The 13,133-nt window shown below is 42.0% G+C and overlaps 1 protein-coding gene and 1 long non-coding RNA gene across 2 annotated transcripts; one reads left to right on the top strand and one right to left on the bottom strand.

Moving 5' to 3' along the window:
- The first annotated feature begins 3,228 nt into the window (after positions 1 to 3,228).
- On the top strand, positions 3,229 to 6,703 carry LOC125516792 (uncharacterized). The gene is made up of 2 exons (XR_015608096.1): positions 3,229 to 3,535; positions 5,008 to 6,703. It is a non-coding gene; the product is annotated as an uncharacterized LOC125516792 (long non-coding RNA).
- On the bottom strand, positions 3,548 to 4,628 carry LOC147965003 (uncharacterized). The gene is made up of 4 exons (XM_087527831.1): positions 4,496 to 4,628; positions 4,315 to 4,383; positions 4,146 to 4,247; positions 3,548 to 4,032 (listed from the first exon to the last, which is right to left on the bottom strand). The coding sequence occupies exons 1-4, from the start codon at positions 4,578 to 4,580 to the stop codon at positions 3,665 to 3,667; spliced, it is 624 nt and encodes a 207-aa protein (XP_087383957.1). The 5' UTR covers positions 4,581 to 4,628; the 3' UTR covers positions 3,548 to 3,664.
- Positions 6,704 to 13,133: the final 6,430 nt, after the last annotated feature.

Genomic DNA, 13,133 nt, shown 5'->3' with positions numbered 1-13,133 from the left:
GTCGGGTCCAGCTTTGGGTTTGTTCCCGGGAGTTGCAACTTGCTTGCCATTCTTCTTGAAGTTCCCTTTCTTTCCCTTTCCCTTTTTCTTGAAACTAGTGGTCTTGTTAACCATCAACACTTGATGTTCCTTCTTGATTTCTACCTCTGTGGCCTTAAGCATTGTGAAGAGCTCAGGAATCGTTTTATTCATCCATTGCATATTTATACTTCATTACAAAGCCTTTGTAGCTTGGTGGCCGTGATTGAAGAACTCTATCAATAACACTATCAACTAGAAGTTCAACTCCCAGCTGAGGTGGAGGAAAGGGGGTGGGAGCGCCACCTCCTCCTTCCTTCCTCCCGCACTCCAATAAGGAAAAGGGGCGCCACTTGGGGCAGAACCCAAATAGGATTTGACCTACTTGGAGGTGCCTCCTGGCTGCTCCCTCCTCCCCCACCTATATATATGTGGGAAGGGGTGCCTAGTACAACCACATCCTCAGGAAGGAAGGAGGAGGTGGCGCTCCCACCCCCCGTTCCTTTATCTCCTGAGGAGGGAAAGGCAGGAGGGGGCACTCCTCCCCTTTACTTCCCCTAGGGCCGGCCGGCCATGTAGAAGGGCACACCAGCCCCCTAGTGGGCTGGTTTGTCCCCCACCCCTTTAGCCCATTAGGCCCATACACTTACCCAATGTTGGGGATATCGCTTATCGGGAACTTATCGGCCGACCCATGATAAGGGGTAAATTGGACAGTTTATCGGTATATCGGCCAATTTATCGCCATATCAGATGATTTATCGGCCAATTTATCTTATCGATCAGACACCGGTAAGCGATAAATCGGCAGATTTATCGAAATATCGGAATATATCTTGAACAGTGCACTTACCAGGGGTGTCCGGAACCCCTTCTAGTGACCCGATGACTACCTGGTGCACTCCGAAACTCTTCCGTAGTCCGAAAACCACCGTCCTATATATCAATCTTTACCTCTCGACCATTTCGAGACTCCTCGTAATGTCTGTGATCTCATCCGGGACTCCGAACAACATTCGGTCACCAAATCATGTAACTCATATACAATTACTAGTAGAATGCCCGTGCGTTGCCACGGGCTTTTGAAATAGTCACAGATAGAGACAATATATCAGGGTCACAATTGCATAATAATTGAAGTCCGCTTAACTTGTAATGTAAGGTGATAACAAAATAGCACAATAACAATATATACATATAAAGTAATGATCCAACTAAAAATCTATTACAAAGTATTGAGAACTACTTGATGCACTTAAAAAATTGTCTCACAATATCAAACAAGTTGTCTTTACCTTCATTTGCACAATGTTTGAGCAAGTATAATAAAAACTGCTTCATCAACTAATAGATACAGTACGACATTTTACTATCAATATTTTCTACTGTATGATATTTTTTGTGTTCATGAGAGTATCAAACACAATATTTTTCAATTTGTGACAAGTGTTTACCGATCCGTTTGTATTGCCTCATGAAACTATTCTACGACATTCCATTTTGTAACATTGAGATTGAGCCACTTATGATCTCTGTTAAACTCTGGACTCTGTTCTCCAAGTTTCAAATGCTTTTCAAGTCCTCGTAACTAATTTATATATGGAAAATAATAGGGGTTAAGGCAAACAAAACATATGTTAAGAGGACCAAAAAACAATAGTTACCGTAGTAGTAAGCTCACTCCGTTCGATCCGAGAACCAAGTGAGTCCTCTTCTGATAATCTCACGTTTTTTGGCATTGACGATTGCCAGATACCAATGAGTCCAAGGCATGTTAATTGGCATGAACAACTGGTGTAAATATCATATAAGTCGTAGTCACAATTAGATATAAAAAATAATAAATTATTATACACATGGATTAATTAAAAAAATACATCATGATATGCATGGATAATGAGGCGATACTAACAATATCTTGTTGTAGATAAGTATTAACATGTTGTAAGAAGTGACGATATTTTGATGGGTCTATGTCTTTTTCTCCGTCTTCTCTCATCTGGCCAGAAACGAACGTGCTAATAATATGTAACTTTTCACCCGCCCTATCTCGTAGATAGTTGTGAGCCAGCATGCAATACATGTAAAGCATTTATCACCTATAATTCCGCATTTAGATTATATCTATGTTTTACTATATTATATACTACCTTCGTTCCAAAACATTGAAAAGAATACCTTGTGCGATAACATGTAAATTGGCATCCTTTTCTGTTTTTTATGAGATATCACCGCCTCCACATCATTTTGTTGTGAAAAACTTGGTGAATTTTCGGCCCCTTTCAGCGTCACCGCTTCGGAACCCTTGTTGATGCATTCTTTTTGTGCATCTCCAAAATCCATATCTATGTCTCCTATATTCTGAAAAATAATAATATGTAAAAAATAAACATTTTGTGTTATCATGTATAAGGCACAGACAAAGAATGATTAGCTATATACCTCTTCTCGTCGTGTTTCAGTCCGGCCTGTCATCGTTAGATCAATGTGTATGTCGGAACCCATCACTTTTTATCTGTGATGAAATATAAATGATATTTGCTACTGCACGAAATAAGACTCAATATAATATACTCCCTCCGTTCGGAATACTTGTCCTAGAAATGGATAAAATGGATGTATCTATAACTAAAATAAGTCTAGATACAATCATTTCTAGGACAAGTATTTTCGGTCGGAGGGAGTATAATAAAATTAAGAGTGAAACAAACACAACTGTTTTATTTTGTAAAAAGAAAAACTATTTTTCATATTATTACAAAAAAGATGTTGCATTTCTTTCGGAGCAAACAACCAACTATAATGTTCATATATAAATAATATGTCATCTGAAATTTCTTAAATCATTTTAATCTATTTATATATTCTTTTGATAATTTTTAATTATTTTTTATAGGCTAAGGAAAATTGTCTGACAAAACTTAAAAACATGCAAGCAATCCAACATAAACCAAGTATATTCGGTTTCTTTTCTCAAAATTTTGATTTTTTTGTGATACTCTGAATATATGTAATAAGTATAAAAAACATTTATTCATATGATCCAATGTATATACTTTAGTGTATTTTTCCTTCGAAGAGAAAACGTCAAAGGCCCAAATTGGCTAACCAGCACGGCCAACCAGCACCCAACCCAGCAGTATTACTCCAAGTTATAAAGAAAAAACAGTATTACTCAAAACCCCTAAAAAATAGTATTACTCCAAAAAAAACCAACCAGCACCAGTCTCCCTCACTCTCTCCATTCCCGCACAGTCCTTAGATCTCACCCACTCCACTCCCTCCGCTCCCCCCCACAACCGCGACTTCATCTCCCACCGCCGCCCCCTCTCATCCCTTCCCCTCCACTCATCCGACGTCGATCAGGTGCGCGCACCCTCATCTCCCGCGGAGGTGGCGGCGAGGTGCATGAACGCGGTGTGCGGCGCGCCCGCCCCGACGGCGGCGGGGTGGGCGAGTGGAGGAAGGACTGACCGCTACGATCCGGCGGCTTCGCCGTGCTCTGCGACAAGTGCGGGTACGCCTCCCCCTTCCTGCTACCACCTCCCTCCCCCCTCCCTCACTCCGCGCTTCTTCTGCGGGTGCATGCGGGCTCTGTTCCGAATGGACTGGCTGGCTCGCTAGCTCGTCGGCTAGAAGAATCGATTCATCTCGATGCTCTGCCTACCTTTCCCCCCTGCCTTTTCCTCTCGAGGAGAAGATGTTTTGTTCCTTGTTGTGGTTGGGCAATCTGTGGATTTCCTTTTTGTCTTGGGCGTGTAGCTAGTTCTTTTGTCAGATTACTGAGAGCCGGCAATGAATCTACAGTATATAGGAATGAGATTGGGTGGCTGTCTGTATCATGTAAACATAACAAAATATTGGACCGAAATAAGGCAAAGTTGTAGGCACATGGTGTTAACCTTTCAGCAACATAATACTTACCCGTAATCAGATGGGAAGGTTGATGAACATATGTCCTTTCACAATCGGTCTGTTCAAGTATCATCCATGCCGAGGGAGTAATATGGACTCCTACAAGTCACACGCTTGATCCATTAGAATTGGTTCTGCCCAAGTCTGTTAGGTATGATTTATCACATAAAAAGCACAAATGTAAGCTCTGTATATATGCATAGCCTTAATACCTGGACTACTTGGGTAAATCTTGTGAACATCGTCGGCTACATGTATAACCCCTTTGTTAGAGTCGTCAACATTTGTCCCCTCCATCGGGCCTGCAACATCTCCTGTGATGGTGTTTGACATGTATAAGAAAATATGTAGCTGAACATATACATGGAGGTACATATATACCTGGTGTATCATATGTGCTATCACCATCGGTCTCAAATATCATCCGTTCCGAGGGAGTAATATGGACTCCTACAAGTCACACGCTTGATACATTAGAATTGGTTGTGCCCAAGTCTATTAGGTATGATTTATCACATAAAAAGGATAAAATTAAGCTCTGTATATTTGCACAGCCTTATACCTGGACTACGTGGGTAAATTTTGTCAACATCATCGGCTACGGGTATGATCCCTTCGTTAGAGTCGTCAACATTTGTCCCCTCCATCGGGCCTGCAACACATTCAGTCTCCTGGGATGGTGTTTGACTTGTGTAGCACAATTTATAGGTGAACATATACCTGGAGGTACATGTGATGAGGTCGTCTGTTCCGTTGGCTTGCTGTGTGGAGTCCCCGTGTGGAACTATTAAAAAAAGACATGTCCAACAGACTCAGGTATCCCGCAAATACATGTAAACTGACTTTGCAAGCAGATCACGTGAAATACCAACAGTACTAAAGGCCCGTTCCCATTGTACAGAAATTCAGTCCATAAGGGCAGCTTGTTACAGATTTATGAGTTTTGCTATACATATCAAAATAAAAAGACATGTCCAACAGACTTTGCTACCTTTCAATTTTTTGTAAACTGACTATGTTGATTTACATGTTAAAAATTCAATATGCTAAGATGAACTGTTCATCTGATTGCAGCCAGATGAAGGCCGTCGAAGATCACAAGGGCAGCTTGCTATTGTACATGATTTCAACACATAAGGGCAGCTTGTTACATTTTACAGAAACTCATGATGTTGGCAATGGTAAGGGGGCGAAATCATGAAGGCACGGTTGGGTTGCAAGGTGCTCAAACTCTCATATTGCGATTTGCCTACAACTTTGTTGGTATGTTTGGTTGTTTGTAGTTTGTTTCTGTGACCTGTACTAAACTATATAGCAGCTATTTGCAGTCTGACATACATCTGCATATACAAAACTCAGAGAAGTCATGGAAAAAACTTGCTGTTAAGCAACTATATGGGCGTCAGAAAGAACTTCAGTCATTTGTTTGAAGCGCAGATCTGTACACGAATACCCTAGAAACATGAGTAGTCTCGTAGATCTTTTAGCAGGTATTGAACATGAGTCCATCAGGATCGCCCTAATTTGTACACGAAGACCTTACAAACAAAACCCATGTTCATACCTGGGGTTGAAACCGTATAGCATACCTAGGGTTGAAACCACCCTGCGTCCCCAGCGGCGCCGACGGGAGCTCCTACGTCTGTGGCGGCGATCCAGAAACGTGGATGCGAGATCCGTCTGGCGGCGGCGCTGTCGAGTGCGCAGATCGCACGACGGTGGCGATCCAGATGGAATCAGGTGGCGAGATCCGGCGGGGTCTGGGGATTGGCAGCAGGGCGATCCCGCTGGACTCAGGCGGCGCTGTTTCTTTGGGCTACGTGCGTGGGTGGGGTTGGGTGGGTGGGTGTGGGGGTGAGGGGACGAAAAAAACCAGACGAAAGTGGTGGGACGAAAAAAAGCCGTGGACGCAATCCTACCAACTCAGACATTAGGAGTAGAGATATCATCAACGAACGTTAAGCGTGCGGACCCTATGGGTTCGGGAACTATGTATACACGACCGAGACATGATACGTCTTCAACTTATCTATAATTTTTCATTGCTCCATGCTATATTATCTACTATTTTGGACATTATTGCGCTTTATTATCCACTTTTATATTATTTTTGGGACTAACCTATTAACCGGAGGCCCAGCCCAGAATTGCTGTTTTTGCCCGTTTTAGGGTTTCGAAGAAAAGGAATATCAAACGGAGTCCAAACAGAATGAAACCTTTGGGAACGTGATTTTCTCAACGAACAAGACCCAGGAGACTTGGACCCTATGTCAAGACACAAAAGAGGAGGCCACGAGGTAGGAGCGCGCCTACCCCCCCCTCCCAGGCGCGCCCTCCACCCTCGTGGGCCCCCTGTTGCTCCACCGACGTACTCATTCCTCCTATATATACCTACGTACCCCCAAACGATCAGATACAGAGCCAAAACCCTAATTCCACCGCTGTAACTTTCTGTATCCACGAGATACCATCTTGGGGCCTGTTCCGGAGCTCCACCGGAGGGGGCATCGATCACGGAGGGCTTCTACATCAACACCATAGCCCCTCCGATGAAGTGTGAGTAGTTCACCTCAGACCTACGGGTCCATAGTTAGTAGCTAGATGGCTTCTTCTATCTTTTTGGATCTCAATACAATGCTCTCCCCCTCTCTTGTGGAGAACTATTCGATGTAATCTTCTTTTTGCGGTGTGTTTGTTGAGACCGATGAATTGTGGGTTTATGATCAAGTCTATCTATGAACAATATTTGAATCTTCTCTGGATTCTTTTATGTATGATTGGTTATCTTTGCAAGTCTCTTCAAATTATCAGTTTGGTTTAGCCTACTAGATTGATCTTTCTTGCAATGGGAGAAGTGCTTAGCTTTGGGTTCAATCTTGCGGTGTCCTTTCCCAGTGACAGTAGGGGCAGCAAGGCACGTATTGTATTGTTGCCATCGAGGATAAAAATATGGGGTTTTCATCATATTGCATGAGTTTATCCCTCTACATCATGTCATCTTCTTAAGGCGTTACTCTGTTTTCATTAACTTAATACTCTAGATGCATGCTGGATAGCGGTCGATGAGTGGAGTAATAGTAGTAGATGCAGGTAGGAGTCGGTCTACTTGTCTCGGACGTGATGCCTATATACATGCTCATACCTAGATATTCTCATAACTATGCTCAATTCTGTCAATTGCTCAACAGTAATTTGTTCACCCACCGTAGAATACTCATGCTCTCGAGAGAAGCCACTAGTGAAACCTATGGTCCCGGGTCTATCTTCATCATATTAATCTCCCAATATTTAGTTATTTCCATTGCTTTTACTTTGCTTTTATTTTACTTGGCATCTTTATCATAAAAATACCAAAAATATTATCTTATTAGATCTCACTCTCGTAAGTGGCCGTATAGGGATTGACAACCCCTTATCGCATTGGTTGCGAGGATTTATTTGTTTTGTGCAGGTACAAGGGACTGGCGCGTAGCCTCCTACTGGATTGATACCTTGGTTCTCAAAAACTGAGGGAAATACTTACGCTACTTTGCTGCATCATACATTCCTCTTCGAGGAAAACCAACGCAGTGCTCAAGAGGTAGCAAGAAGGATTTCTGGCGCCGTTGCCGGGGAGGTCTACGCAAAAGTCAATATACCAAGTACCCATCACATACCCTTATCTCCCGCATTACATTATTTGCCATTTGCCTCTCGTTTTCCTCTCCCCCACTTCACCCTTGCCGTTTTATTCGCCCTCTCTCTCTCTATCCTCCCTCTCTTTCTCTATTTGCCTCTTTTTGCCCGCTTGCTTTTTGTTTGCTTGTGTGTTAGTTCGTTTGCTTGTCGTTATGGCTAGTCCCTTATCTTCTCCGTTGTCTCCCGAGAACGAAATTCTAAATTTTAAGCAAAGGGAGGGGAAAATCTAAAAGACGGTTGGTATAGAATTTGCAATGCTCAAAATAGATCTACCAGGAAGCAATCTACTTCTGTTCTTCTTCACAATTTTTATGTAGGCATTACTCCTTGGCACAGATATGTCCTTGATACTATTACTGGAGGGAACTTCTTGGGTAGCCATACTTTTGATTCTTATAATGCTATGATAGATTTGTTTGGCTCACCCCCTCTTTTGGTTAACGGAACTATATTAACTTTGGAGCATGTAATGCAAAGGCTCGAAATTATTGAAAATAAGGTTGCTACCGTAGAGTTAGCTGAAAATTTGGATAAAAAGATCCACAACTGAATCTCTCAATATGGATCTAAAGTAGGAGGCACTTTGAAAAATATTAAAGAGAAGGAACCCATAGTTAATGAGAAATTAAATCACGATTCCACTAGGATCGGTAAACTTGAGGATATTATTACCAACTTGGGAACCGCTTTTTCTTCCGTAAAGAATACTCCAAGTCCTCCCACTAAAATTGCCAAGCTTATGTATGTTCCTAAAAATAAGGGTGAATCCTCTAGTAAGGAAACTGCGGATCTAAAATCTATAAGTATTCATCCCAATCTCTTTGCTATCATTAAGGAACCATTTGTTACAAATGAATTTTTCGATCTTGTGCCTAAAAGTTTGATAATCAATAAAAAGAAAGAAATTCCTAAGGATAGTAGATGCCTCATTGAAGAATTGCCAACCAAAGATGGCAATACCTAGATCTATCCTTGCTTGTTATGCCCAGCTAGGGGCGTTAAACGATAACGCTTGTTGGGAGGCAACCCAATTTTATTTTTATTCCTTGCTTTTTGCTCCTTTTTAGTAATAAATAATTGATAGAGGCAAAGGTGTACCGATGTTTCGATGAGATGGTGGCTATCGTTTCTGTGGGAGTCGACCTTGACGATCCGACTACGAACGTGCGAGACGTCGCACCTTAGCAATCGCTAAACCAACTTCCGAGGGGTTATTGACCATGGCTGAGCACGATCAACCTGACCACGAGGGTCTGTTTCCGGCGAGCAAACGAAGAACAAGCAAGAAACTGAGATTGCAATCTGGATATTGCGAATATAAGATGAAAGCTTTATTGATCAAGGTGGGGTTCTGTGGCGTCTTGGTCAGGTCGTTGGACACAAACGAAGTACGCGAAGTTGGAGCTATGGCGAACTTTTAATCTAAACAAAACCCAAAGTCTAAACGATGCCCTAAGGGCTATATATATGGAGGATAGAGGAGGAATTTCGTGGCCCTTGGTGAAGGGGTCCGAAACCAACCCTAACTCTTGTTTCCCCACACATACGGACTCTAAAAACAGCCTATACTTAAGTACTTTGAAAATACATGGGCCTGGCCCAATAATAAGGTGACGCAGCACCTAGAATAGCCTCTGGACGAAATTTATGAAGTGGCATCTTGTATATTTTCGAGGTAAACCTAAAACAAAGTCCGTAGATATACCTTCCCAAGGAACACTAGATACAGGAAAAGGCATATATAAACCATGAGGATTGTGTCATGACTTAGCTTTTTGACATGTAGTGCAGCGAGCAACAAAACGCTCAACATCCCTTCTCATCTTTGGCCAAAAGAAATGTGTAGCAAGTACATCCTTCGTCTTCTTCACGCCAAAGTGTCCCATTAGTCCTCCTCCATGCACCTCCTGCAACAACAAAAGACGAACAGAGCTAGCTGGAATGCATAGCTTGTTAGCACGAAACACAAATCCATCGTTAAGAACGAACGCCAAGTTCTCCCTTCCATACAATTATGCAATACATCTTTAAATTCAGCATCATGCACATATTGATCTTTGATGGTCTCCAAACCAAATATTTTAAAGTCAAGTTGTGAAAGCATAGTATAACGACGAGACAATGCATCAGCAATAACATTTTCTTTACCCTTCTTGTGGTTAATGACATAACGGAAAGTCTCAATGAATTCAACCCATTTAGCATGTCTACGGTTCAGTTTTGCTTGACTTTTAATGTGTTTCAAAGATTCATGATCAGAATGTATAACAAATTCCTTTGGCCATAAATAATGTTGCCATGTTTCTAAGGTCCGAACAAGAGCATATAATTCTTTATCATAAGTAGAATAGTTCAGACTAGGCCCACTCAATTTTTCATAAAAGTATGCAACGGGTTTGCCATCTTGTAATAACACACCTCCTAATCCAATTCCACTAGCATCACATTCAAGCTCAAAAGTCTTATTGAAATCAGGAAGTTGGAGTAAAGGAGCATGTGTCAACTTATCTTTCAATACCGTGAAGGCTTCTTCCTGTGCGGTACTCCAAACAAAAGGCGCATCCTTCTTGGTAAGCTCGTTGAGAGGTGCAGCAATGGTGCTAAAATCTCTCACAAAACGCCTATAGAAACCAGCAAGGCCAAGGAAACTCCTCACTTGTGTGACTGTTTTGGGCTGCGGCCAACTCTCAATAGCTTCAATCTTGGCTTTATCAACTTGAATTCCCTGTGGAGTAACAACATAGCCAAGAAAAGATACTCGGTCGGTGCAAAAGGTGCACTTTCCAAGGTTACCAAACAAACGTGCATCACGTAGAGCAATAAAAACAGCACGTAAATGTTCCAAATGTTCCTCCAAAGATTTGCTATAAATCAGTATATCATCAAAATAGACTACCACAAATCGTCCAATGAAATCACGTAAAACTTCGTTAATTAGTCTCATGAAAGTACTAGGTGCATTAGTTAACCCAAAAGGCATGACTAACCACTCATATAAACCAAACTTAGTTTTAAATGTCATTTTCCATTCATCTCCCAATTTCATACGAATTTGATGGTATGCACTACGCAAATCAACTTTGGAGAATATTGTAGAGCCACTCAATTCATCAAGCATGTCATCTAGCCTAGGAATAGGATGACGATAACGAATAGTAATATTATTAATGCCTCTACAATCAACACACATACGCGACGCACCATCCTTTTTCGGCACTAAAATGATAGGAACAGCACAAGGACTAAGGGATTCACATATATAACCTTTGTCGAGCAGTTCTTGTACTTGATACATAATCTCCTTCGTCTCCTCTAGATTGGTACGGTATGGTGCACGGTTGGGTAATGATGCACCGGGAATTAAGTCAATTTGATGCTCAATCCCTCAAATCGGTGGTAATCCCGGTGGCACGTCTTGTGGAAGGACGTCAGCGAACTCCTGCGAAATGTTAGTGACAGCAGGAGGCAAAGAGGAAGGCACGTCCTCGAATGAAAATAATGCCTCTTTGCACACAAAAGCATAGCAAGTAAACATGTACTTTTCAATTTAATTTCAGAAGCAACACTAGATGGTTTATTATTAGGCTGCATTTGTGGCTCAAATTCTTTTACCACAATCTGATTTTCACTTTTATTTTTCTCCTGTTTTGCTTTATTAGCTCTATTAATATCATTTTTCAAAATGGAATCAGGAGTCATAGGAAGCAAAGTAATATTTTTATCCTTATGAACAAGAGTATACTGATTGTTTCTACCATGGTGTACAGAATTTTTATCAAATTGCCATGGTCTACCAAGTAATAAGGAACATGCTTGCATAGGTACCACATCACAATCAACATAATCAACAAATGTAGAGATACTAAAATGCACACGAACAGTACGTGTTACCTTAACCTTGCCACTGTTGTTGAACCATTGGATGTAGTAAGGATGTGGATGTGGTCTTGTGGTGAGTGAGAGCTTCTCCACCATTTCCATGCTAGCCAAGTTATTGCAGCTCCCTCCATCTATGATGATGCAAACAGAACGTTCCTTCACAACTCCCTTTGTATGGAACAAATTATGCCTCTGATTTTGCTCAGCTTGTGTGACCTGCACACTCAAAACACATTGAGCAACTAAACATTCATACCTGTCAGCATCTTCAGGAGCCATGTATTGCGTCTCATGATCAGAATCATCTCCACCGTGTTCTTCACGTGTAATAAGAGCCAAAGTCTCCTCATCATAGTCACTAGCGGACTCATACCCACCATCCTCAGTAGCAATCATCACACGCTGAGATTTGCATTCTCTCACAAAATGTCCTCTTCCCTTACAATGACGACAAATAATATCACTTGTGTGCCCAGTTGATGCCATGGAAGAACAAGAACTCTGCGCAGGCCCGGGAGGTGTCCTCTTGGCAGATAGTGGTGGTTGTGCCTGCTTTCTTGTATCAGGGCTGGAGGTGGCACGTGATGGAGGTGCTGGTGGAGTGGAAGTAGAAGATGCACGTGGTGTCCATGATGAAGATCGACCTGCAGAAAAGTTAGTTCGCGCCAATGCCTGTCGATCCTGCACTTCACGTTCAACTTTACAAGCAAGATGGAATAAACGAGTGATATTAGTATACTCCTTATACTCTAGAATCGTCTGAATCTCTCTATTTAATCCACCCATAAAACGTGCAAGCATAGCTTCATTCTCCTCAACAATACCACATCTAATCATGCCAGTTTGTAATTCCTGATAATATTCTTCTACAGAATTTTTTCCCTGTCTTAAGCGCTGCAATTTTTGAAGTAATTCACGTTGATAATATGGTGGAACCCAACGAGTACGCATAGTAGTTTTCAAAGCAGCCCAAGTAGCCGGAATAGGATATAATCTACAATGCTCAGACCACCAAACACATGCAAAACTAGTGAAAGCACAAACAGCAGGAGGAACACGTCTCTCCTCGGGATATTGTAAACATGTAAATCGTTGTTCAGTTTCTAACTCCCAAGTAAGATATATATCAGGAACATATCTACCCTCAAATGGTGGAATATTCAATTTTAGTTTAGGGAGATGGTCATGATCTCATACCTGAGGGTGAGCCCTACCATTGCCATTATTTGCATGTGGACGACCTGGTGGTTGTTGTGCTGGTGGTGGCACGTAGTTCTGATTTTGATCAACCTCATCCTCATAATCTCCCACAAAATCATCCTTCTCCGCATCAGCAGCAGGAGCCATAGAAGTATCAACAGCAGCACCAACAGTTTGGCCAGGTGCAAGAGGGAGACGGCTCGCTCGGCGGAGGGCTGTTTCGCGATGTGTAGGTAGTCGTTGTTGTTGTTGTAGAGGTGCGTTAGGTGCAGCCGGTGGTGGTGGTGGAAGACGCGCGAGCAATTCATTAAACCTGTTATCGAGCTTTGTTTCGAACGTCTTCTCCATGCCATCTATCTTCTCCATGGCCTCTTCAAATCTGTTTAGCACATCTTGCACCTGTCCACTCATCATGTGCTGAAATTTATCATGCAACTCCTTAT

This window comes from Triticum urartu, chromosome 6A, assembly GCF_056163025.1.
Source record: "Triticum urartu cultivar PI428250 chromosome 6A, HENAU_Tu73, whole genome shotgun sequence".
Taxonomy (NCBI): domain Eukaryota; kingdom Viridiplantae; phylum Streptophyta; class Magnoliopsida; order Poales; family Poaceae; genus Triticum; species Triticum urartu.
The sequence above is the reverse complement of the archived record's forward strand: the minus strand, read 5'-3'. Positions and strand labels throughout refer to the sequence as shown.

What these genes read in the sequence shown, in the direction of transcription:
- LOC147965003 (XM_087527831.1), bottom strand. Translation starts at nt 4,580, where the DNA reads ATGGAGGGGACAAATGTTGACGACTCTAACGAAGGGATCATACCCGTA. An exon ending in TAGCACATATGATACACCAG is followed by an intron (nt 4,248 to 4,314) that starts GTATATATGTAC and finishes ACACCATCACAG; the next exon opens with GAGATGTTGCAGGCCCGATG. An exon ending in GATTTACCCAAGTAGTCCAG is followed by an intron (nt 4,033 to 4,145) that starts GTATTAAGGCTA and finishes TGTGACTTGTAG; the next exon opens with GAGTCCATATTACTCCCTCG.